General features: G+C 48.2%; 1 protein-coding gene across 6 annotated transcripts in view; it reads right to left on the bottom strand.

Moving 5' to 3' along the window:
* Window positions 1-754: 754 nt before the first annotated feature.
* Window positions 755-24,013, bottom strand: part of Eip75B (Ecdysone-induced protein 75B) — a 110,961-nt gene continuing 87,702 nt past the window's right edge. For 4 of the 6 annotated variants that reach the window (XM_067349692.1, XM_067349694.1, XM_012371497.2 and 1 more), the window contains 4 exons: window positions 15,962-16,050; window positions 8,703-8,847; window positions 5,424-5,665; window positions 755-5,052 (listed from right to left, as the gene is read on the bottom strand). In XM_067349692.1, the coding sequence (XP_067205793.1) occupies window positions 3,037-5,052; window positions 5,424-5,665; window positions 8,703-8,715 (2,271 nt within the window). In that variant the 5' untranslated portion in view covers window positions 8,716-8,847; window positions 15,962-16,050 and the 3' untranslated portion in view covers window positions 755-3,036. Of the gene's footprint in view, window positions 5,053-5,423; window positions 5,666-6,170; window positions 7,431-8,702; window positions 8,848-15,961; window positions 16,051-16,386; window positions 17,243-24,013 lie in introns of those variants that run through there. The other 2 variants (XM_012371495.2, XM_012371499.2) reach the window with 2 other exon arrangements.

Raw genomic sequence — 24,013 nt, 5'->3', positions numbered from 1 at the left:
CAATATCGATCGATAGCAATCGAAAATTGAACGAAAATCGAAACGTGCTACGTTCACGTGTCATTTTATTAGCATAACCAGCGACAAAATATTATACCTCGATTCAAGTCCTTTGCTGTAATCGACTAGGTGTCCTTCTGGATAGCGTGTGCACAAATTCCAATCGTCTTCATATCTAAATATTTATCGAGGTTGGATAAAAGTTCAAGGTGTAACTAAAAAACGCGAGAACATCACTCCGCCGCGGCTAGCGGCTAGCTAGTCTAAATATGTAAAATAATCCCATAATCGCGATGAATTTTGAAAGCGAAGTAGCATACATAATATTGTTGGAGCGCGTACACAAATGTTTTTTTAATTGCAAGATTCAAAATATTTAATCACAACTGATGCTTGAGCATAATTACGCAATCTATATACAAAACTGTTTACAAAAGCAATTGCAAAACAGTCACTCAGGACGGGTTAACTTTTTTATGCATGATATAATATTCATGTAAAATCTGTATGCTTTTAAATCAACACTTCCTAAATTCGAATCTCGTCACACGCTTATATAATGAATAATTGAAACAAGTAAGAATAAAAGTGTGAATTATCGGAGGTGGGAACTCGAATATTTTTAGAAGACGGAGACGGAAAATCTCAGACCTTGGAAAGAACACGGGACTGCGGGAGAGAAAACGGTGAAAGAAGTAAATAAGAAGACAATATTTTTTTTTATGTATAATTCACCAGACAATGTTTATTCAGACGACCTCACAACTCCCAAGCGTACAAAATGACGTGCTCACTGGGCAATATGCGGGGCTGTATTCTTGCATGTAGTAGAGTACGTTTTATATTTTTTCGTATTTTTTTCCACCAGAAACAACAGCTGTTTGTATTTTTCCTTCTTAATGGATAGGGAAATATATCATACTTTATGTATTGTTTACTATAATAATTATGTGTAGTTTATGCATAACAAGTATTACGAATATCAACGCTAGGTTGTCTGCAGGGGGGGAGGAGGAGGAAGGGACAAGACATGTGTTCGTTCGGTGTGCTTAGTGTGTTGCTGTCGTATGCGTCGCCGTGTGAAATGCGTGTCTCTAATCTGTGTGTACGCGTGTATTCTGTAAGGACAGCCAGAAGGATACTACGCGGATTCGCTGGGATAGACGGGGTGGTGGATTTGTGATACACGCGACAGCGCGAAGGAAATGCACTTTAGATACAATAAATACAGAGGCCTCTAAGCTGGGTATGTGTGTATGTATGTGTGTGTGTGTGTGTGTGTGTTAGGAATAACTTTGGCTAGGCTATACTCTAGCCGGGAGAGACTGAACGCCCCGTTCTAACGCGGACTGGCTACCCTTTAATCCGACCGAACTTTATACTGATTTAGCGCGGGACTCGATTAAAGCGAGTTCCACGTAGGTCGCGCGAAAGGGGATCTAGTCCGGTCTCGAAAGGAGGCGTAAAGTGTTTCTACACTGTTCCAAGATCATCGGTTTGCTCGCTATTAAGCGTGTTTGTGGATGTATATGCGTGTTTCGATGCGATACTCATGCTGGGATCGGGATATGCGGGTGGTTAGGGGGGGGGGGGGGGCGGGGCGGGCGTCTCAACAACACGTCGGCGGCGGCCCGCCGCGTATCTTCTAACTTTCCCTCACGATTTTTTTTTCGAAGCAGAAGAGGTTCACTCGCGCCTACCAGGACATAGCCTTACGAATCTACTATTTACACTGCGCTTCTGCCGGAGCTCCGCGCTCTACTCGAGCGATTCGCGATTTCTCTCTCTCTCTCTCTCGTTTCTTTATCTTTCTCTTCGTCTCTCGCTCTATCGCACTCACTCATTCGCTCTCTTTCTCTCGCTTTCTCCCTCACGATTCCGTCTCGATTTATCTGTCCGACTTTCATGCATGCACACACGACACATAATATTGTATAACGCGTTTAAGCGGGCCTACGATATCTAACTCGCTATACGGCGCGATTAGAGGATATAATTACTTCTCGAGTCGTCTCTCCCGACGGGGAGACACGATACGTAGTATAAAGGTACGGTAATTGCAAACTGGTGGCCGCGGCGGGCCGATCAGTCTCATAATAAAACGCTTAATTCTTGAAAAATCGCGTGCGCGATTCCGTTTCTCGGTTTGCCACCGCGATCAAGAAGCTTTTCGATTTGCCCCGACTCATTTGCACAAGCACGCTCACTCGCTCGCTCTTTCTTTCTCTCTCTTTCTCTCTTTTTCTCAATCGCTTACCTCTCTGGTCATTCGTACAATGAGTGTCATACGCGTCTCCTTCTACACACGTACACGAAAAATGATAATTTTTTACGGTTATGATACCTTACACATATTACAATAATATTAATTAGTTTTATAATATTCAATAATTATAATAGAGTAGATGATCGATGAATGAGGTGGAGACTGTACAGGATGCGCGATTTCCATGATTATCACATGTAGATAGATTATTAATTTCTGTAACACTCAACCTTTTTTTTCCGTTGCGGATGCTCTATCTTCTAGATGTACACCTAGAGCAGATAGGTTTTTTAGGTAGGTAGACAGGTAGATAGGTAGTTTTAGGTGGATAGGTGGCTCCCCTACACGGCACCGTTGCTCCCATCGAATCGGCACTCTCGCGCAAGCGTCCGATCCCCGTTGTCCGTCCATCGTCGTTTTTCGCACACTCGAAAGAAACTCGCCACTGAATATCTGTCTTCCTCGTAAATATACACGCGGAGATGTATTTCGTCCGTTTTTTTTTTTTTTTTTTTTTCCCTTCCGTAACCTCCACCTCTCTCGCGCGATTTTTTCCTCTTTTAGCGATAAGTAGTTTAAATTAATAAATTATTTGGTTTTTCACGCGCTCAAAGCGTCCTGGCACTTTCGTTTCTGGTCAAGGGCCGGGGAAGGTACCGCGTTACGACGATCAGTGTTCGCCGACAGGTGATAGATGGATCCGAGATCCCGGTTTCGCGCGCGAACGCGTCAACACGTGTCACGGGAGATCACTCCAGCTCGCGAGAACACTACGCCTCGAGGGAGAGGGCCTTGCAAGGTCCGACGAGTGGTCTGGGTGATGGCGATGGAGATGGCGACTTCTTCGAGAGGTTCAGCGGCTGCTGGCTGTCCGCGATGTCGACTTGCAGTTCCATCATGTTGCTCGGACAGCCGGACAACACCAGCGTGGCGGCCGTACTCGAGGTCGGCCTCGGACTCGTGCTCGTACTGCTGCTCGCCGCGGCGGACAGATATCTCGGCGACGAAGCCGGCGAATTGCCAACAGCGAGATAGTCTGAGGAAGACTGCTGCTGCTGCTGCTGCTGTTGCTGCTGCTGTTGCTGTTGTTGCTGTCGCGCACCTGTTGTCGTCGTAATCACCGAGGTGGCCGGCCATCTGCTCGAGTAGCTCGTGGTGGCGCACTGCAGGAGGCCCTGAGATCCTTGCGTCGAGCGCACCGTCACGGTGGTGGTCGATGCGCACTGCTCCGCGGGCGACGGCGAAGCCGTGGGCGACCTGCCGTTGGCCTCGCCGCGCATTATGTAATTGTGTATGATGTCCGTGCGCTTCAGCTGTTCCGCAGTCATTCGCGGGCCCTCCATCAGGCTTCTCGCCAAGGTGGAATGCGTGCTGCTGAGGAGACTCGCAGTCTGCGGGCATTGAGCTTGCGCCGTCTGAGTAGGCGGACTGCGCGCTGGTGGCGAAGTTAAATGCAGATGCAGCTGAGATTGCGTATGCTGCACCACGACAGCTGGTTCAGCCTCAGCGCTGTCCTTCTGGCGCAGAGCGCGGAACTTCTTGTGCGGCTTGTAAGCCTCGTCCATCAGAGAGTTGGTGTCGTACAACGGCGGCGCCTGGAGCACACGCTTCAGCACCGGCATATCCTCCACCTCCTTGTCTTCGGAACGCGGACTCGAGCACACGGACGTAGGAGCGCTGCTGGCGCTGCTGCTGGCCGGTTTGTCGGTCTTCTCGGTGCCGGACTCGATTCCGCTGTCGCTCGGCGAATCCAACTTGCGGAACCGCGGGCACTGCGGCGGCTGCGGCGTCTTCGACATGGTGGTGCGATGGAGCTCGTCGTCGCCGGAGCTGGTGCTGCCGGAGTTCGCTCGTCGTCTGTGCGGGCACAATCCACCGGCCAAAGTGGCGGCCAGAAGCGGTGCGCTCGATGCGTGATGACCACTGGGCGGCGTGACGTGATGATATTCCGTTAAAGACGCGACCTCGCCGCTGCACGTGCTTTCGGTGCTCGATACGCTGCCGAGCGGGCTCTTGACCGCTTCGTCCAGAGTCACGTCCGAGGCGGAGCCCCAGGAAGCCGGAGGCTCCTCCTCCATCGGCCAATGCGGCTGCTGCTGAGCGGTGATAACGTGCTGTGTTTGTTGCTGTTGTTGCTGCTGCTGCTGCTGTTGCTGCTGCTGCTGATGTTGCTGTTGAGCCTGCAGTTGTTGTTGCTGCTCAGTCATCTTGAAAGCCAGAAGTTTTTCCGAGTGCAGAGTATTCAGGGTTCTTAGGTCGGGTATCTTCTTCAGCAGTTCGCGGAGAATGTCGGGATGCTGCGGATGATTCTGCGCCAGAACCGTTTGCAGGGCGTTTCGCAGCTTATTGTGCATACGTTCGACCAGCTCGGTATTGCGAAGTCCTGGCCTGTCGGCGGCGATCACCACGACGGAGCAGAAGAGACCGAGCTCGGCGTCGGAGAGTCGCAAGGAGTTGACCCTCTCCGCAAAGTCGAACATCGAGTCCATTAGGAATCGCGCATTACTGCTGTTGTGGATGGACTCGCGCTTGAGCACCTGGCCGTTTAAGCAAATCATGCTGTTCGTTTGAGCGTCGAACATGCAGGCCAATCGCACGAGCAGCACCTCGAAAACGCCCGCCTTCAACAATGTGACCTGGTCGTCCTGAGCCAGCAGGCTAAATCCAGGTATGCGCTTCGCGAATTCCACGACGCCGCGTATGGCCGGCGAGAATCTCTTGGAGAAATCCTGCAGCAGCTCCTGCTGCCCGGTCAACGGTTGCGGATTAGGATTCAACGGACATGCCTGTAACAGAAAGAAGCGAGTCCCGAGGTCAGGCGACGAATCGTTAAACCGCGCCGAAGGTCGCCCACGCCGCTGTCGGTTACTCGGAAGAGGCGCGCATACCAGGCGTCCTCGCGAGGCGAGACGAGGCGAGGCGGGGACGGGGCGCGGCGTTTACGCGCGCTCGTCTCCGGTCTCGCTTCCTCCTTCGCGACAGCCGAGGTCGCCTGGTTCTCGCTCGATTTCCGCGTAGAACGCTCGAAGATCAAGACGGCCCAAGGCCCGCGCTTGAGCTACTGACGTCAGCTATGGACGCTGCTGAAATCTCGAAGCGGCACGAATGGGCATTGCGTAACCCGGCAATGTCAAGAGGAAAGGTCATGCTTATTTACCAAGGTCGGTGGACACGCGGTGTAATTGGGGGTCTCGCGAGCTCTGGCGAGGACCGGCGCCACCTTGTCCCTGGTGAAGTCGCATGTGTCGAGATGGGCTCGCACCACAGTCGCGAGCAGGCGCTGCTCGTCCTCCAGCTCCGCTGCTACCGCCTTCTCTTGGGAACGGCTGTGCGAGCTCTGCTGCATGGCAGCCAGAATCCTGGCCTTCTCACGCTTGGGCACGCGGCCGAATCGCACCGCTGCAACCAGAAACGGATGATACGTGGATTAGACGTGCTGCGAACCTCGTACGTACGTCGCGCGCGCGCGAAAAGGAAGGACGACGATAAATAGTTAATGCGATCAATGGGTGAATCATGCAACGGACCCGAGCGACCGCTATCGCGAGATGACCTTCGCGCCAACCAACGTCGGGGCACTCGCGTGATGCTCGGCAGAGCGGGAGAGCCGAAGGAAAAGCGGTAAAGCGCGCGGCTCTATTCAAAGCGTGTGAGTACCAAGTCACACCAGATATGGTTTCGCGCCAAAGGTGGAAAAAAAAAAGTCACAGGGGAAAGCGCGCGCGACTTTCTCGCGCGCGCGAGAGATGAAAGTGCCGCGCGCGCGCACCGCGCCGCACCGCGTGCTGCGAATCTTTCGGTTAGAAAGTGTGCGGGTTAACCGCGCGCGTTAACCGCTTCGCTCTGTCGCGTAAACATTGCAATCGTTATCGCGTGATTTGCCTCTGCGATCGATGACACCTACGTGCATTGTGATAGTTGACTAGTTGTCCATTGAGGATTCCCTTCAGAATCGGTAACTCGTCTCCCATGACGGTTCAGGGGAAACGCACCGCGTTAAGTCGCCCGGATTAATTGTCGCCTCGATCGCACACTTGCACGCACACGTGGTTAAACTTGCTTCTATCGGCACTTGAATCACCACCGGCTCGAAACACCGCGCGGTCGCTCTCACTTCGACGCACGACTCTGAGACTCTCTTTTTGACTTTGCGCTGCGCGCGTATCCGCGACCAATTCGCCACCGACGTCGATCCTCTCGGCTGACTCGAGTCGCGAGTCACTCCAAGCGGTCGCACACGGCGGGGCTGCGAGAAAGAGAGATGCCCGCTCCGACTTTGAAGAACGAGCGCCGACCGTAGTACGCGTGCAAACACGAGACAGCATCACCGCCGACTGAGTGATGTTCCGCGGGTCGCGTTCAACAGCCCCTCCACTTATTCAGCCATCAACGACCCCCACCATCACGCGCGCGATTGTGGCCTTTGCCGAGCCTTTGGCCTTGAACTTGGTTTCAGCGACAGCCGCACGAGGCGTACCGCCGACCTATATATTCTATATACGCGAGCAAATGTGCGACGCGTCAGCGTAGCACCCAGCGCGTGGAGCGAGAGAGAGGGTCAGGTTCCTCCTCCGTGCGCAGATGCGAACTTCCTTTGTCGGGGGTAACTTACCCTCGACGACCTTGGGCAGCCCCTCACTGCCCTTACCTGCCCTGTCACCAGCTGTCGATAGCCGGCTTATCTATTTGCGGACTATCGATCTTTAAACGTGCCGATTCTATAAGCTAAAGCCAAACCACCGATTCTATCAACCATCTCGCAGCAATCAAAGTTTCTTAATTTCGTACGCGAGTTCTATATTGAGAAATCAAAAATAGATGCATTCATCACGCGGGTGGTCGCGTGTTGACAAAGTAATCAAAGGGGGTGTGGCGTATGAGAAGATCTAAAAATGTTTCATGTATGTGAAAGCGAGAGCGACTTAATCAGTATTTAATATCTCAATATATATTTACTTTTTCTAATTCAAATTTTATCGATATTACACCTTCTCTCTAGCTCGCGAGACAAAGCTCTCTTTTCGAAATTGCATTCGTACATTTACAACGCTTCGTAATTGCAGATGCAACGCGAGACGAAAGTCGAGGGAACGCGCCGCGCGATCGTCGTAGCGACGAGTTCTCCGCGGGAAAGCGCGAAGCGCTATGACCAGTCGGTCACGTACAGCTTCGGCCAGACGGCGGCCTGCGACGGGAGCATGCGCCCACCAGCCAGGTGGATCTACGGTTGCGGATGGTAGGGAGATTGATATACGCGGCGGAGGAGAAGAACGCCGAGGTAGGGGCACGTAGTTGTGAAGCAAAGTTCGCGAGGTCTCCGCACGGAGTGTAAGCGCGCCACGCGACGGCGCGCCGCCGTCGCCGTCGCCGTCGGTGGGGACGGCGCGTTCCGCGACCGAAGAAGCCGAGCGAGCGGGCGGCCGACAATCCCGCCCGAGGTGGGGAAAGAAAAGGACGGCGGGGAAGCTCGATGGTGGGAAAGGAGGGTGGAAGAAGGTAGGAGGGTCACCGGGGACGTAGCGGCGAGTAGCGGTACTCTTTCTACGGACGCGGAGTCGCCCGCCAGACGAGCAACGGCCGTCTATTGACCCCGCGAATCGCCTTGTTATCGCTGCACGCTTCTTTGCGCTGATTTTTGAAAAAAAAAAAAAGATAATTTCGATATCGTGCGCACTGATGCACGTATGCGCGGCTCGATTATCCGCGGAGTCGATTATGCTCGAATTGTTATGAATATAAATTTAAAAAAAATTGCATCCTAATTTGTAAAATTAGGATGAATATCACGGCTTCTGTATTGATTTCGAGATGCAGCGGCGTTCCAACTTTATCGGGAAAAGAAGATATACATCGGCGCCCGCGCGACATGTCGACGACCTAGGTCAATGATCCCATGCACGAGATGCTGCGAAGCAACGGTCGCGCGCGTCTGCGTTACAATTGTTCGTCGAAACGCGGTCGGGATTTTGTCGAATTGTTGAAAAGAAAGCAAGATCTGGTTGCATCAATCGAAAGATAATCGCCGTTGCTTTCTCAAACGGCGAACTGGCCACTTTCGCCCGTTGCGACACTCCGCCGTGTCGTTGAGAACGACGTTACGCAAACGGTCAATGACCCGGCAAACTGAATTTCAGAAACTTTTTCCGTGGAAAAAACACGACGTTTCGCTAAAAGAGGCGAGGAAAAAAATGCGGCGCTTTGTTTCATTTTTATCTGGTGCGACAGCGCGAGTTTTCAATCGAAAGAGTCATTTCTCGCAAACATTTTGCAAACGAAATTGAATTCGTTATCGCATTTGAGAATTATTTCAACTACGCGATTGTGAGTTTTCAAATACGCTCATTGGAGATAATCGCGCGATCCTTTCTCATTAATCGGCGATGGAGTAAAAGCTCGTCTCTCCGTGATGTAAAGATTATATAATTGAAAGACTTACCATCGCGACTCATGCCGACGGCGATGCACTTTTTAAGACGACAGTACTGGCACCGATTTCTGTTGATCCGGAGGATGCTGCACTGTTGATTCTTGGTGCACGGCCGATACTGAATCTTCTGCTGGATGCTCCGGCGGAAGAAGCCCTGCGAATCACCAACAAAACCCTCGTCAGCCTGACCGTCACTGTCCGACGAAGACCCCGATGAGCAATCGGTCCCCGAACGCGGGGCGGCCAGATCACATTCGCACAAGCACCCCATTAATTCACTCCAGCTGAGATTGAAATCGCACGGCGTCCAACCGAATTAAGGACAAAAGTCTGCCGCGCGTAGTCCATTAACGAAAGATACGCCTTCCAACACTCGCTATGCGTGTATCCTCCGATTCGAAGACCAACGAAGATCGCTACCTAATTGCGAGTATCCTCGATAAAGGCGGGAGACTCTGCCGGACCGACTCGCGTCTATCACCGTCTGTCACGTGTGATTCGCGGTTCACCGAACTCGCGTTCAACAGTCTCTTCTCGAGTGGAGTCTCTTCTCGACTCGGCTCGGCGGTGGACGCGCGTACCAAGTGCAACGCGCGTTTTCGCGAGGGGGAAAGAAGCGACGACCGTTTGTATCGGAGCTTGGCTGTGGACTGGCTCTTTCTAGCACAGAGAACATAGAGCCTCGGCACATTGCCTCTGGCGTGCCGCGGTGGGGGACACTGTGACCCAATTCCCGGACGTTCACCCGCAGTTCACCGCGTGAAAGTGAGAGTCCCCCTTGCGCGCACTGGCGCTCCTCGGCCGTCTCCCTCTTTGCCCGTTCTCTCTTTCTCCCGTTCCCGATCTCTCTCTTCCTCGCGCTAGAGTGAACCCTAGATGATGTCCTCGTCTCGTATCTACCGCGAACGCGCTACCATAGAGGCTCGCGAGCGCTCTACTAACGGGTTTCTTCCCTCCCTTCTCCCCACCTTCCGCCCGGAGGAGCCACCCTCTCCGAACGACCTGCCCTACCTCCACCTCTCTCTCTCTCTCTCTCTCTCTCGTTCTCGAGGTTCCTACCCTCGCGCTGATACCCCTCTAACACCCACTCGCTCACAAATAGGCGCGAATATAGAAATCACTCGTCTGCTTGTATACTCTTTTTTTATCTCTCTCGCGGAGTCCGTCGTGTTAATCGGCACGGGGACATCGCGAAGAGAACGAGAGAAAGAGAGTTGAGAATGAATAAAAATCGGGAAAGGGGTAGGTTAGTGTAAAGATACTTCCCGTCGTGTATCGGTCAACGACCTCGCGAGACGATTACGTAACACGCGACGCGTGGGGGACCCTTCGTGAAGCTTCTGTATGTCGTCGTCGTCGTCGTCGTCGTCGCCGTCGTCGTCGCCGTCGTCGTCGTCGTCGTCGTGTCGACGGCCGCGCGTGTATGCACGTACGCGTACGAAAAGTTGGCGATGCTCGTCGCCGAGTAACTCCAACGTGACGTCAGATGCGCGACCTCGCCTACCTCAACTTCGTGCAGAGCTTGTCGAGAGAACGATGTACCGTTGCACCTCCGCGCCCGGGCTGTCAATCGGCGCGAGCGTTTGATGTGCAAGTCAATGAACTGTCAGCGTTGCCAATGTTAAGCCTCGCTGCCTCCGATCGGTCGAGCTCGGTGAGGAACGTTTTCAACCTTTCGGACAAGAAGGCAAGGCTCCTCGGGCGTGAATAATCGTAACCGCGACGTTTCGCGAGTTCACAATTAGGAGATTCGAATTTTAAATATCAGCCGTATTGAAAAAAAAATTGAAATATAACATTCGCCGCGCTCTTTCTTCAACCGATCGTGCGAAGTGAATCTTTCGCGAAATATGTCAGTCGAGTTCTTAGTCGGGACAATTACTTTTTGCGAAAAGCCATTGTATTACAGCGAAATGCTATTGGGGCACGAGCTACCGTTGTGGATATCCGGACGAGGCCAGCAACCCCTGTTGAACCTCTCGGTCGGCGGGAATCCGACGAGCGAAGGGTGAAGGAGGAGATGTGTGGGGGAATGCGGTGCATCGATCTCTCGAACCGTGCATGGCCCGTGACGGGTCAGGGGGCGACCACCTTCGCGCACTACCTCAAGTTGCGAGTGTTCTTTTGCGCACGCGTCTTCTTCTTAAAATTCTCGCGACGACCAAAAAAAATTTAACGAGCCGCAAGTTCATTTTTCAGTCGCTAAAAATAACATCGGACGTTTCGTCAAAATTTCTATTTCTGCGCTCGATTTCTTTAAATACTAATCGTAGGAATGTTTTTTTTTTTTTTTTCCGTCCGTTTCATAAAGGGGTCATTGAATTTATCAACAGTTTCAGGAGAAAAAAACAAAATACACCGAGAGGAGTATCGAACGACGCGCTCGCGCTTCGCTCGCTCACATCCGCCGAAACTTTCGCCGGGTTGAGAAAGTTCTGTTATTCTCCGTTCTCGATTCCGCGATGAGAAAACTCATTTCCGCACATTTTTTTTTATTAGCTGCCATTAATTTCTACATTTTCGGAGCGATTTTCCAAAAAGTTCTTTCCCAACCAACGAAAGCACGCACGATGATGTAATACGCAGTCCGCAAAAGCTGGATGCAGATCTTCGACTCGAAAATCTGGAAGCGAGTCGCACGGTTATCCGCGGGATTTAGCGAGACCCGTCGTTGACCGGCCGACGCGGCGCGGTTGAAGCTCCAATTTTATTTTCCGTGGAAACGCGACGACGGCAGTAGCAGTAGCTGGCAAGAGCGACGAGCCGGTCGGTGACGGCACGGGGTTGTATGCGCGTACACGCCTGCATATGTGCACATATATAGGTAACGAGAGTGTGGGACATACACACGATGTGGTCGCGAGGCCAATGACCGGAGCGCGCGCGACTGCTGCAACGGATGAAGGGAGCGGGGGCGAGGGATGGCGATCTGGCCGAGGGACGGTAGGGGAAGGTGAGCGTATCTGCTCTCCGCCGGGAGGGTGGAGGCGGGAGGTGCTATAGTAAAAGTAGGAGGCGGCCAAGGAGGGAGAAGAGGACACGAAACGGAGTAACGGTGACGTACGTAACGCGCGCGCGTGCGCCTGCACGCCGCTCCAACAGTCGCGACACTCTCCGCTCTGCTCGGGGGCATTAACCGCTCGCCCGCTCAGCTCTCTCGCTCTAGCACTCTCCTACGACCCCAAGAATTTGCCGTTCTATTCTGCTGCCCGGGCATCGATATCGGTAAAGTCGATCGCGGAGGTCAGAGATGGTCGCGCGGCTCCTGTGCGCGTAGTTTTCTAACCTGCCGGCGTTGATCAAACGATATTCCGTACGCACAGCTCATTTAGTTGTACGACCAGATATCTCGATCAATTTTCCACACGCCAGAGAGAAGTGTGCCGAATCTCGAACTGCCAATTGTTCGTATAATTTTCTAATTTTATCGTTATTTATAAATATATGGAAAGTCACTCGGCGCATCATGATTCATCTTGTGAATCGTGCCAGAATCAGCTTCGATTTGTTTCTCCGAGGTGACAAGTTCCCGTTCATTGTTCGGCCATATATGCGGGAGATGAGATGCAATGAGATGCGCGTCCTCATAAATTTTGGACTCTTCCGAAGCTCATTGTAACATCGACATATTGAGCGGAGTGATGCGCGCGTCGGGAGCGATCCATTATACTGCATGCCGATAATATCGTGTTTCGCGGGACGAATTTATCGGGTGTAAAAATTGTGGCGGTCCGATTTCGCTCTGCGGGGAAGCGTTATCTCGAAGAGCTCCCGCTCCGGTGGACAGATACCACGCCGAGCGAACACCTACCACGATAATAAGCGACTGACCCGATTCTAAAGTAGATGCACCGGGGTCAGTAACCCCGAGCGAGCACCGAAATACTCGCGCAATCAAATGAAAATGAGATCGCGACTCGTTACGACGTCAAAAATGACGGTTACCCGAGAGAGGAGCGGAGAGTGGGAGAAGGCTTCCCCGCGGCAAGGGGTGCGCGGAGAGGGCGGCGGGATGAGGGAGGAGGAGGGAGAGTGACGTAACTGGCTCGGAGGGTCGACGACCGGAGGGTTAATGCACCGGTCGCCTGATTTCAACCCTCCGGAAAAAGCGTCGACGTGCACCTCCACCGATGATTGTTTCGTCGCGGAGATTTAAAGCGGAACTTTAATACCGAAGAATCTTATTTTTGCCGCGAACAATAGGTTCCGATGCCCTCGGCGAGATTAGTCACGCGAACGTTACGTCCGATTAATCCCGACGGAGTTTTCTAACGAACTTTGGATCTGCATTCTCTGATTCTTCGTTAAAATTTTCTAATTGCAAGCCCGCTCAATGTGGACGATAATAATTCGACGTTTGAATGTGTTTCTATTTAATAGCTGTCAAAGTTGTTTACAGATTATCAAAACATATGGAGAAAAACTCTTGTTTATTCCAAGACCAATTCGCTACGATATGTACCGTTATGGTGGCAGCAATAAGGCGATAATAGCGTTGTACGACTATTCCCGAACCGCAATCGATTCAACCCGAACTAGTCTAAAACGTACAAAAATACTGCACCTATTTTATTACCCCGCGTGATCTTTTAATAAACCGACGAGCTTTATTTTTCAGCGCTGAATTAGGACAGGGAAAATTATTCGATAATGCATTATCGAATTTAAAATAATTTGTTGCTAGTTAAAATATAGATTCAAAGAGATTTTTTTTTTTTTTTAATCCAAACAATCTAAATCGTGCGAATTGTTTGTACGGCAATTTCCGTCTATTTTTAAAAGTATTTGTAAATAATATCCAGCTTGTAGCGAAATAAATATTATATCGACCTTTTTTGCAACACGAGAGACGCGGTATTGAGAGACTGTTGCGTCGAATGCCTCTTTCTTTCGGCGGGTTTAATATTTTAGCGTCGCAATCCGACACACGGAGAGAAAAGTAGCGTACCGATGAGACGGTGGAGCGAAATAGTGCAACAGTGGCGACCGAGCGACCTAGTCTTAAAGATATCCAACACTCTTCCGCGTTCTCTTCCCTTTCCACAGGCCCCTCTTCCAGTACCTTAAGACGCTCTACCGCTAGCGGCTAGGTCACTCAGTGGAGACTCGTTCGGCTTAGTGCCTCTTACGGCGCTGCGGCCATAAGTTACTGACCTAGTCAACGAGCCGCAGGCCATGGCTCTGCTCGACCGATTAGTCTTCCCAGTGAATTTCAACGGTGGGAAATGGGATGACGGGGGGGGAGGATAAGAGGGGCGGAAAATTTCTTGGCCAGATGTTTTCATGTGGAATGCGACCGATCTAGTTCTTTTTTCCACACGCCTACAATAGAAGCAACGAAAGCAGAAGTACCTGCTCTCCCGTAGCGCGCATCGGAAAGGTCCTCCCGATACTTTCGCTTTCCCGTCGTTACAATCATCATCTTGGCTTTTCGGTAGGCCCAACTCTCTCTTTCGTTTACCTTTCTTTTCATCGTTCCCGTGGAGAGGTGTCTATAGTGGTTTTGCTCGATTATCATTGTGGGAAAACGCGACCAGAACAAATCAACCGTGTAGCATCGTGTAAACTACTTTTAGAAAGACCACTTTCCAAGAATACGCTGTTATTTTCAGTTCGATTTGATCAAAGATTAGCATTTGATCAAAGATTAGCATTAAATTCCGAAGCTGAAGAGCCTGGCATAATTTCTTTGAAAAATATATACATAAATAAAGAATAAATGTATATATCGCTGTCGAATTTCTTCATAATTTATCGCAATTGCTAGAAATTATTTATCACGCAAGAAATATAACAATGTACAATTTATATTTGCATTCGAGTGCGAAATATATTATCGTGTGAATGTGTTTTGTGAAGGAATTAAGAATTAAAGTAACGCTAGTCTCGGGAATAAGCGGGAAAGGCGCAAAGTTACCACGCGCGCGGTCGAAGCCGATCTGCGAGCGCGAAGAGGCGAACGATGCACGGCACCTGACAGCCACCTCCACCGCAGCGTGTCAGTGGAGGTGGTAAAGCTGACGGTGGGTAGTGGGCGTCGTTCCTTCACTTCCTAAAACGCATCGATAGTCGGTGCTGACCCTACTATTTCGCTTCCGGTCGAGTTGACACGTACAACCGTGACAAAAGATGTCAATCGACATATAATATAGACGTCTTCGTGACATTCTTTACGAGGAACAATGAGCCGACATTTCTTTCCTTCGACACACTCATGTATCGCAAATAATTTAAACACGAAGAACAAATAAGTCTGACCTGGTTTCAAAAATTTCCGACCCTTAGAAGTCCACTCAGCAGTTTATACCGAATTCTGATATTTAGCGTGGAATCCATTGAAAAAAAAAAATTCAAGCTAAACAGACTTAAGGCGACACTACCTGCTGCGAACCTTTAAAATTTCTCGAAAATGACAAGGCTATGGTGGTAAAAAATATTGCACATTTCATGCCTAATTCACGCAATTCTCGTTTTTTTTTTCTACCGTTCTCCGGACCGTTTCTGCCATTTTTCTGCGAAAATGCTATGACAGCCTGAGGTGAAAGAAAATGACACAAAAGAAAACAGTTAAGACATTTAACAGTGCCGGTGTCAACAAATGTTTATAGAAAGTTAATCGATGATTTTAATAGATGCATTGATCAGTTTATCGCATTCGATGAACGGAAAGCACAATGGCCCTGACAATACGTAAATTCAAGAAGGCCTTCGCGAGATTCTTTCCCTCGACACGAGGGAATTGTCGGATCGTGAAATAACGTCAAGGACCAAATCTCTCATGATTTCCGCGTGACCAAGGTCAACTCGTGCTTCAGTCGACAACTCCTACATAGCCTTGATTTCGCCTCACGCATTCACATTCACACATGTTTACTCTCTGACCGTCCCACATCCGCAATTTCGATATTTCCAGATTGCGAAAACGATAACACGTTGATTTTTACTTCGATCTACGAATTCTTCGTAATAATTCGAAACTGATTTCACTTTAATGAAAATAGAGTTATCTTTTCTCTTCTATAATATTATATATTTTTGTATCAATAACTTTTTTATTAAGATTTTATTGTACTCGCAATTTTTAATTTTCAATCTCGCATCAATCAATATCTGCGGTAAAGAAAAATCAATTTTCTTAACAAAATTAGACGAATATATTAAAATTTCGCAGCACTTTCGATTGCTCATACGAGATCAGCGTCTTGGATTAGAGATTGTAAGCGCACACAATAATTGAATGATAAAGCGATTGATTGATAAACACTCACCTTGCATCCTTCGCAGGAGTGAACTCCATAGTGAAAACCGGACGCCTTATCACCGCAGACTCGGCAGAGCACGGTGGTCCCGTCGAATTCTGTAACAAACGAGAGAAGCGCATTCCATTAATACAGGTTGCAAACGATAATATTCTCTCCCGCGACTTCCTCTCCACGTGTTGCGGAGCCGCTGCGCGAGAGAAAGGTGGGAGGAAAAGAAGAACACTTTCTCTCGCGCGTGCAGCGGGTTACAGCATCGCCGTATTACAACTTTCTGCTTTCACCCGCTGTCGCGGCCCGCGATCCCGCCCGTTTTACGCTCGCGCGCTCGTCTTAATCTATTCTCATTTGTAATACGACACGCCGTCGTGAAAAATTGAGAGAGAGAAAAAAAAAAAAAAAAAAAAAGAAAAACACCGGACGGTGCAGCGTACCTATGTTGAGCTCAGGCTCGGGTTTTGCGGAGGAGACGGTCGAATCCATCGTCGGCATACTCGAACTGAGACGACGGTTCGAAAATTGTATGGAATCATATGGATCAACGGTTTGAGAGTGCAAAGATCCGAGGATATCGTTGGAGGGCAGAACGGGTATCATCGACGCAGGCGAGGGAGACGTGGACAGCGCGTCCTGCTCGCTACTGTCCGCAACGATCATGTTGCGCCGGAAATAGTCCTCACTGTCCCCGCTCTCGTCGGAGGAGACGAGGTCCGCTTGCTCACGGCACTTCACAACTAACGATAAAGTCCACATCTACAATATTCGTCCACTTGCCCGCCTCACTGTCACCATGCTCTCACTGACCGGATCACGACCGAACGAGGAGATATCGATTGGCGCGCGCACGAGGACGCGCTCGCTCGAGGACGCGGAGGATCGGTGCGATCCGCGCAAAAGGTTACGGCCAGAGGTGTTACGAGCGTGGGCTCTCGCGACAGGTAAAGCGCGACCGCCGAACGATGGATGGCCGAAACGCGATGCGGATGGCAAGCCTGAAGAGAGAGTGAAAGTAAGTCCTCGCTCGAGGGAGGTTCGCGTTGTTCTGACTCGAGTTCGGCGCTGCCGAGTGTTGGTTACCTGGGGGCCGTGCAGCCCTTACTCGGCACTCTGAGCGACTCGATGGAGGGGAGGGATTGATGTGCCTACTCGCTTGCCAGGCTATCAGGCTTGCCTCGGCCATCTACAATGTCTACGCCCTGGCTACCTAGTATGTAGTAAAAGACACACAACACATTGCTCCGGCGCGCTCTCTTACAGGGGCCCCCCGAGAGAGTTCATCGTATTTTCAATGCTGGAGGTCACTGCGCTGCGGGCCCGTGCTGAGCCGCCGCGGTCGCGTCAGGCCCGACCAATCGGTCGTCGGCTCGGAGGGCCCTGCGCTCGTGCGATTGGCACAGAGTCTTCCCCACCGCCGTGCGTTCTCGGCCGACCGGCGGGTTCTCCTTCCTCCCGATGGAGGAAGTTCATCGGCCGAAACCTTGACTGAATTACCCCGCAGCGGCGGCCAAGGCCATGCGCCTTCTCGCTCGAGCCAACTGCGAGTGTAGTGATTTTGTCGCGTTGCTTCTCTCTTTCTCTCTTTCTCCTTCTTTCTCCTTCTCTTCCTCTAACTGTCTCCTTGTCTTTCCTTCTTTATTCCAGCCTGCCTGCTTGCCTGCCTGCCTGCCTGCCTGCCTCTCTCTCTCTCTCTCTCTCTCTCTCTCTCTCTCTCTCTCTCTCTCTCTCTCTCTCTCTCTCTCTCTCTCTCTCTCTCTCTCTCTCTCTCTCTCTCTCTTTCTCTCTCCTCCTCGCTCACTCGCTCTTTCTTCGTGTTTCTACATCGCAAGTGTTCTTCTTCTCCTCTGCTCTTTCCTTCCTTCTTTCTTTCTTCTCTTCGGTATACTACATAAAGTCGTCCCTCTTCTACTCACTTGCAACACACGCCGCTTTGTTTCTTCGTAATTTCCTATTCTCGAGAAAAATGTTGATTCTCGCGATGCTGAAGGTCCGCGCCGTGACCTTTGTTATCGATTCAATTCACGGATTGTTTGTAATAATCCTCTAGTAATGTTAATTGGAAAGTATAATTTTCGGTATTAAAATTTATCGCAGGATACTACGTATTTATGAACAAGACTGATCGTCACGTGTACATTTGCGCGAAAAATGTGATGACGATTCAATGCGCTCGCTGAATCGGCTGATATAAGAGATCAAGTTGGTGTCGGTATTCTAACTTAAAAATTACTCGGTGTCCCGATCGCATTCAGGCGGTTGTTTATCGCTTTTCTTACGACTACAGTTGCATCAAATTACTGCTGATAAACCGAATAGGATATCAGACCTACTAGTTATCACATCTTTTAAAATACGCAACAAGAACGGAAAAATTTCATGTAAATATCGAAACAAACAAGAAATATGTTTTTTTGATATTTAGTGAAATAATTCGTTTACATCGGCAGTCAAGTGTTGAGTAATCAAGCCTCAAATTAAACTATCCTCCACACATGTAATATTCGTAATTACAATCGCAATCTTTTCACTCTTATATTTTGATTCTATGTTTAATTGCTCAATGATATACGATCCGCTCATAAGCCAAACTGATTAACTCCACTTTCTGCAATTTTTCCAATTTTAATAAATGATTGATGTTTAAAACTTTTCATAAATAAAATAAATTCACGGAATTCGGCTTGGATTCTAAGTAGTGCATATAAAAGAAAAAAGAAAAGAAAAAGCAAGGTCAGTAATAGCGCTGTTATACAATAGAATTATAATACAAAAAAACAAATTGCATCAATAATTGTTGACCTTGGTTGTGTAGAATTTTTACCTGCGAATATGGGAGAAAGTTACTGTTTATTTATTGACTAATAAAGTACTTTGCTCATATATTGTAAAAAAATTTAGCATAACGGTACCTAACAGAGTTTCGGAGCATTTAAGATTGGGACTTGGACTGAAAGGGTTCTGTTCCGTTAAGTCTCTTCGAAAGTGTTAGATACATTGTTTTGTTTGTGTTTTTCTTAGAATTTGAATGAAATATTTTTATTAGTCTACAAATTTCTGTACACTTTCGCATTCACAAATATTAGATAAATCAGACGGCAGACCGAACTCATCCACACACAATTGAAAGAGCAGAGCGCGCTACATATACGCGATTCTTGATTGTAAGCGTACAAAGCAGTTCAGATGTGAACATTTAACTTTGCTTTCATGAATTGAAAGTAACGCATAATAATAAATTATAGAACAACGCTTTGGCATTACATTACAATACTAATTATATGAAATAAAAATGATACATTCTTTTCAAATATAATATCGAATATTCAGAGCGTTTCTTCGTTCTAATTTACTTTTCAAAAATTCAGATGCTCAGTTAATATCTTTGGAAAAATATTTTATTATACAATTAACCGTCTACAGAATCATGAGATAGATTTGCACGCGTAGTTCGCCGAAACATTTCTTCACGCTCTCTTACTCGACTACGAACTCGGACAGACCTCGAACGTAATGGCCGCGACGACGGAGGTCAGACGATGGCGTTTCCTTGAAATCGGCTAGCGACCTGCAGCCACGCACATTTATATACAATGAATACACCATGACCCCCGCATCTATTTTTAATCGATTGTACTGTAAAGCTATACAGCGCTTTGAGCATCGTATCAAAGAATATTAAATTATTGAAGGTGAAGCGAGTCCGAAGACGGATAAAACGCAAAAAAAAAGAAAACTTTTATTGGCACAAGCAATTTTTATAGATCTGCAAATAATCGCGCACAGTTTCTCCAAACTATATGCGGATGATTATCCGTGTAATGACGAGAGAAAAAAATGATTGGCTCGAAGGAGAGATAAATTTCACGATGCTGAATAAATGTTAATTACGTCGTCGGATCCATAAAACTGTAAGCGGGTTTCTTCGTTTCGCCTGATGTCTGAATTATACGACTTTCCGCCTTTGCATATGTCAAGTCCGTTTTAACAATTATGTAAATGGGATTATTATCAGCATTCACATTATATCGAGATGGTCTGCGATTGTTTTTTTTTCTCTCTCTCTCTCGCCATGTAATCGTAACGCGCAGCGATGCATGCGGAGGAGGCGCAGATAAAAATGTAACAAGCAAGAGCATAATTAGAGGTTGCTTCCCTGCGGCAACCAAGGCTGCATTGTCTATCGTCCGTGTCCTTGGCACTGAGCGACCGGTCGCCGACTTCTTCGCTTTGTCTTCATCAAGCTTCCTACCGGTTGGAATTTCATTATTAGACGATCACGACGCGAATGTCAAAGGTCCTAGACACTGTTTACATTACCGAGGCGTGATTCTACAACCTTCTTAATAATTTTTATTTACAATCCAGAAGCTATATAAATTTTCAAAATGTTTTAAATAAAAAAGAAAAAAAGAAAAAAGACACCATGTATATTCTGGAGAATTGCGGCATATAACGTCTCATATAATTGTACGCGGAAGATAATTTTTAATCCGACCGATGCCGCTTATGACTCGCGGACATTCGCGGGTTAACGGCGAACATAATCGCGCGGATACATAGTCCTGCATCGGCATGGGCGCCGATCGTCGCGTATATGTCGTACCGCTGAGTAATATGGCGATACTTCCGCAGTGGGCGCTATGGGGCAAGCTATGGGCATAACGGTGCGCACGGCGCGTCACGCATATGCGTGCGTGATGTCACTGAACCTGGAGCAGCAGCAGCAACAGCGGGTGCACGTAGTACAACCCGCAAGAACACCACGCGACTGTTCTCTTCCGTTGCTTTATATTTTGGCTGCATCGTATTTTGGGCACCGGAGTCTGCGCCGTTTCTTTGACTTTTAACGCGTTCGTACGGTTGCATGCAACGAATAATGTTTGCAAAAGAATTCATTATTATTAAATACCTGTGAGAAAGAGACGATTTCAATGTTTACGAAAATGTTTACGGAACAATTGAGTATAAAATGTTTAGAACGTGCGCGGACATTCTAATTCATAAATCGTAAATCTATTCGACCACACGCGTTTGTTTCCTCGACGCAAACGTCAGTTGTCCGAAAAAGAAAAAGGAACGGAAGGATCGGTGGGCGTGGAGAGGCAGCTGCGTTGCATCACGTGTGCACCCGCTGCACGGACATTAAGATGCGCGTTGTATTTCGCCGGTGTAATCTTTTCAATGCGGCGCGTGTCTTCGATCATATCTCGCTCGGGAAGCACAGTGACTCAGGATATGTGTCAACGATGCGTTGAAGGAGCGCGTGGGCTTCGAAATTCTCCCTCGCGAGATCGATCACGAATTCCGCCGCGCTTCTCAGTCATACTTTTTTCTACGAGATAACAATTCTCATTCCAATTAGAATAATTAATCCCGTTTTATCATACCATTGTACACAGTTGTACAATGAAATTATTATTTAAAGCCAAATTTGATAAGTGATAAAACTTCCGCTGCGAAAAGGACCATTTATACCCGCTGCACATTTGGAAACGAGCGCAATTATTGAGTCTCCTTTTGTTCCACAAACGCGTGCCCCCCCCGCGTGAAAATAGAATCGGTTATGGAAATGGCGCGAGCGATACCGCTCGTTCGTTCGTTCGCGGCGAAAGAAAAATGGAAAAAGTAATTTCTCTGCTGGCGCCTCTCGCTGGGTCGGCCAATGGACGACTTGTGCCGCGACCTGCAAAGAAACGCAAGGAGGCCGCTCGACCACTACGTCGCGCTCGCTCGCTCGCGAGGCGAGCGAGCGAGCGAGCGAGCGTGCACACGCGTACGATCGGTCTATAAATGGTTACACGAGCAATTGCTGCCGCGAAAGAAGCCTCGCATCGTCCAGGTGGAACCCGAAGGAAGAAACGAGAGGAAGGCACGCAACGGCGCGACGTAATGTAGATGTCTGCGATCGAGTACAGTTGCATCGAACGGCGAAGCCGAGAGATGAGCGAGCCCGAGACGTGTCCGCGATTCGCGCACTTCGTGCCGAAGAAAGAGATGCAATACCGTGTGCCATACTCATTGTGAGTCCTAGGAAGACTTCGATTTTCAAAGCCGCAGCATCTGGAACCGTTAGATCTTTGATGAACCAAGATGGACGAGTTACAGTAAAGTCCTGTCAGCCGCGAATCTCTCGCCGATTCAGTGTGAAGGAAGAAGTAGAACGTCATGATTGAGCATCCTATGTTCATCACTTCGATTGTGGAATTCACGAAGGATTTCGATTTTCAAAACCTCATTTCCTTAAAGCATTATACATTGTCGACGAGGAAAAATGATCGAATTATAACAGATTGTTGCGTGTAAATCGGATCGCGCGAGTTGAGCGAACGCGTAAAGTATGTAAGATATTATATTATCCTGGCTATGTTCTGAGAACCCCGCCAAGAGTATTCCAATCTGCGGAGGCTTAACTCTTTGAACCGTTAGATCCTGTGCTCCTTTGAATAGCTCTATCCTTGGATATCGCAATCATTGCACACACGGCTGACCGACACGCTGAGCGTTTGCGCATCTCACACAATTAGCGTCTTCAAAAATTCAGAAACGTAGTTACAATTCTGGAATGCGCGCGGGATAATCGAGCCGCTATTTGGATTTTAATGGCGACACGCGAGTTAAATTTAACTCTGTCAAATTTATCAAGATCAACGAAAACGTCGTCATCGGACGATTTGTGGCGGCGAAGCTACAAGTAGGCGGAGCGGAAGGAAAAGACGCCTTCTCGAGGAAACGACGTGGAACGCGAAGGTAAAAGACAACGTCGGCAGAGAAAGAGAGAGGAGAAGAAGGAACGTGTGCCACTAGCCCCGGGCTGGCCTGCTTCGCATTGCTACTTCGAGGTGTAAGTTGATTATAGCGAGTACCATACCCGATCCCGCCTCTTCTCAGGGACCGATGAACGGACGGCCGCGGCAAACCGCTTTTTTCTCTCTCGAGCTAAGCGCGAAAAACAAGGAGAAACGACGAGGCCGATCGTGCAAGTCTCCTAAGCTCGCTAACTGGGCTGACTGTGAGAAAGACGAGACCGTGTTTCTGGGACTTGATTGGCAGAGTGACATAATTGACAGTTCATCGATTAATTTTCTCTTTTATTTTTTAAATGAAATAAATAAAATTTAGAAATTTTAATATCATCTTGTAATAAAGACAACGGCTCAAAATTTCTTGCAAATTTAGTTTATCAATTTGAATAGAAATAATAACGTTTTATCATTGTATAATATATTATTTAGTTGAATCTATTTCTACTACATTGGATACATTTGTGATCTGATCTATAATTGACTGCGTCCTTTTATTTTTGTCGCAGTCAAGAATATCCAAAGATATTTTTATTTCCAAAATACAGGTGTATAAACTGTGGATTGTTCGTGGCAACAATTATTAAATATATCGGAATAATATAAATAGGTAGCTAATATTTTTTAAATATACATTTTTAGTTCTTTCATTCTTTAATAATACCCGTGTCATTTTTAGAAAATGTACATTTGAGAAATAAGATTTACTTATGTGCTACTGTAAACAGCCATTTTCTCATAGAATACGATGACCAATAGCGGGTGGTCACTGCGATCAGTAGTGGGAACCGTAAAAAATTGTTCTAAAGAGTCGTGACCAGTAAGTTACAGCTACCTGCTTTGAAATAGCCGTGCTGTGATTAGCGGTAGTTTCTTGTAGGCGTGATCAGCCGTCAGTTTACCTTTTTTTTTGTTGAAAGATTAATAAATATTTCAACCTGAGGCTACCTTGAAACAAATGAGGTGCGAAGATAGGCTCGGAACAGATAATCATATAATGTCTTCCGGTACTGCGCTCAGATGTACGTCGTATTTTTGGAATTTGTTTTTTCCCCAATAACTCAGCAGACAATAGGTCTGGTCGGAAAATTGGAGACCTTGAAAATACAGTGCCTCAGATAGGATTTTAGGTAACATTGAATTTACGGCGAGTAAATCTTGGTCTGTTGAATTGTCATGTCTGAAAAATCGGGAAGTTTTTCATTGATTTTTTTTTGAACAGACCATACGAACTGGCGAAAAAAATTATACAATTCATGATGTA

The sequence above is a fragment of the Linepithema humile genome, chromosome 2 (assembly GCF_040581485.1).
Source record: "Linepithema humile isolate Giens D197 chromosome 2, Lhum_UNIL_v1.0, whole genome shotgun sequence".
NCBI lineage: Eukaryota > Metazoa > Arthropoda > Insecta > Hymenoptera > Formicidae > Linepithema > Linepithema humile.
The sequence above is the reverse complement of the archived record's forward strand: the minus strand, read 5'-3'. Positions and strand labels throughout refer to the sequence as shown.